General features: G+C 39.2%; 1 protein-coding gene across 1 annotated transcript in view; it reads left to right on the top strand.

The window, feature by feature from the left end:
- Positions 1-2,841, top strand: part of DNAJC2 (DnaJ (Hsp40) homolog, subfamily C, member 2) — a gene marked incomplete at its 5' end in the record, with an annotated part of 18,082 nt that overhangs the window by 7,946 nt on the left and 7,295 nt on the right. Inside the window, 2 exons of the mRNA XM_008937258.1 lie at positions 441-521; positions 1,112-1,177. Coding sequence (XP_008935506.1) covers positions 441-521; positions 1,112-1,177 — 147 coding nt within the window. The remainder of the gene's footprint in view (positions 1-440; positions 522-1,111; positions 1,178-2,841) is intronic.

Here is a 2,841-nt window from a genome sequence, read left to right as displayed (position 1 = left end):
TAGGGAAAAAATGGAACGGAGGCAGAGCACACATTATTTCTTCATACTCCATTAGAATATGTGAGAAACTTCCTGTAGCCTAGTACAGAGCTGAGTTATTCACAGAGCACCTTCTGTCTGCTTCCTGTAAGCCCCTCTATCAGGAGAATGTGTGTGGAGAATTGAGTATCTACAAAGGCAGCTTGTGCTCCATCAGGCCTCCTTTTAGGCACACCAGACTCAGGCAGGAAGAGCTTGATTTTCTGGGGAAGCTCCCCAAAAATGGCCCAATCTGGAGAAAGTTTAGAAGGAACTCTCCTTTTTCTTCCTCTTTCGTGGTGGTCCTCTGTGTTCATGGGAGGGAGCCTCTGATTTGCTGGCTTGAGCCTGTACTTAACACAGGCCATGTTATGAAGTAAGATTATACATATTATTTCTTGAATATATCCATTTATTTTCAGGTGGTCAAATAAGAAAAATGTTCCTAAACTTGGAGACATGAACTCATCATTTGAAGAGGTAGATGCATTCTATTCATTTTGGTAAGTTAGCTGATACCTCAGTTTCTAGTCACACCACTCAAGATGTGCAATATAAAAGAGCTTGCAGACCCCTTTGTATGTAGGTAGTTGGCTGTGGTCTGTTCTGGACTAGTAATGTCACAAAGTCACCCCACAGCTGTTTGGTGCCTTTCACAAACTGAGCTGTTTATGCCCAACAGTCAAGCCCAAGTTTTTGGCTTGACTTACCTGCTAATTATGGATGTTTATATACAGATTAAATTCATTTCTCTCTCAGCTCTACAGACCACGCTATATATCCACTGCCTATCATGGGAGCTTAGACAGCTGCACTGTAGAGGTTTAGAGCTGGGGAGACTGATCCCATCCTAAATCGTGCTCTGTCCTGCAACACAGATAGATATCAGTCAGTACTTTCCGTGGCATCTGGCATTTAGACTTATCACAGTGGAATCGTTGTACATGCAGTATAATTGTAAAATATGTATCATAAATTGTAAATAACTGCCAACAAAAACCCACTAGTAAAAAAGGTAGCTTTTTTTGTAATGGTTTTGCTGGAGTTTTATTATTCAAGGGTTGTTTTGTGGTGTTTTTTTTTTTTTCTTTAGGTATAATTTTGACTCCTGGAGAGAGTTTTCCTATTTAGATGAAGAGGAAAAAGAAAAAGCAGAATGGTATGTAAGTAAAAAGAAAATTGACAGGAGACAGAGATTGATACAGCAAGATTTTCCAGCTTTCTGTCAGACTGTAAGCCATAGGAGGAAAGGTAGCCCAACTAAGACTGAATTCCACTCTCCAAACTCAGTAGTCAGTCATGGACTTGAACTGAACTGACTCTGGGCTTCTCTTTGTCTTATTTGTGTAACTGAAATAGTTCTTGCTTGCATCACAGAGCTGTTTCTGAAGGGCTTTGAAATGTTTAGTTCAGACTGCAGTCCCAGCAGTTCCCAAAAACAGGTAGAACCTAGAGCTGAGATGAGTAAGCAGGTGTCATTTCTTTCTCCAACTCTTTGTTGAGCTGTGCTGAGACAAGTGATACATTATAGAAAATTTGATAGATTCGTTCTGACGGCTTGATGTTAATAAAAATTGTGTGTCTGTTGATGTAGCAATAGGTGCTGAATTACTCAGAGCATGCTGCCATTGAAAAGTACATTCTATTTTTATCCTTTCTACAGTTATAAATACAGAATGTGCAAGTTAGAGCATCAAATCATTCAGTCTAGCATGTATTTCACAGGATGCAACGTCTGCTAGTCATCCTTGTATAGCCAGAACTGGCAATGTATGAACCTCTTCTTCCACATTTTAATAGAAATCAATTTTTTTTTTAGTTATATTCAGGGGTTAGCTTGCTTTATGGCTATAAACTGTGCTGTACTTAGGCTGTAGCTTGGCAGGCTTTCCTCTTCTCTTATGCCTTTTCCATCTATTAAAATTTTTCAAGCCACTCTGGACCCAGTGTTTTCTCTCCTTTGAAGATTCTGTACAGGCACTGTAATCAATTCTTTATCACTTATATTTTTGATGAATTACACACATTAATCTCTAGGTTTCTCATTGGAAGGCTCTTGAGTTATGTGCATGTATCTTCTTTGTGCTTATCCTTGACATTAGTGTCCTTTTTAAAAAATGTTTAGACAAATGGTACATAGCATGCTGTATGTCAGAGAGGGGGTTACCTTTCAGCTTCTGTTCAGATGGTCATGACTCTTGTTATTCCTTCTTGCCAGAGGTGATGGCACCCATGTTTTAAACCTTCAGTCTTTTCGTAGGAGTCTCCTCTGTTACAGGGATTGTTTTCTTTGTTCTGAGGTGTATTGTTCTCTGTTTGCCTCTCTCATAACAGTACTGACAAATATTTCCAGATTATTTAGTCAGCTAGCTTTTACGTTATTTAGCCTGAGCTGCATTTAGCTGGAGAGAATCTGGCATGATTTTCCCAGGGCGTCACTCTACGTTATAGAATGTGTTCTTTCTGTGCAGATGGGTTTACTTGACCTGAATTCTGCAAAATTATTATCTCTTTCCCCTCTAATTAAACTGTATTCCATCAATTAATTTGTTTTGCTTGGGTTTAATGTTAGGTCAACAAGTGGATTGCATTTTGAAAATTAAGTCCGTGATCTCATTCCCTGCAATGACAGATCAGCAGCTTGGTTTGTTAGGTTTGTGTAATTGTGTGAATGCTGAGCATTTTTGACAGGAGACTGGGGCCTGGAACTTCATTTTTTGAAGTCTGTTTTTGCCATATTCAGAGAAAAGCATCTGTGTGGGGAAACTTTTTTAAAAGTTTGTTCTTGAATTTCTAGCCCAGTGACACTGCAGGGCACTAGCA

This window comes from Merops nubicus, unplaced genomic scaffold (assembly GCF_000691845.1).
Source record: "Merops nubicus isolate BGI_N331 unplaced genomic scaffold, ASM69184v1 scaffold14410, whole genome shotgun sequence".
Classification (NCBI taxonomy): domain Eukaryota; kingdom Metazoa; phylum Chordata; class Aves; order Coraciiformes; family Meropidae; genus Merops; species Merops nubicus.
This window is presented reverse-complemented; position numbering and strand designations above follow the sequence as displayed.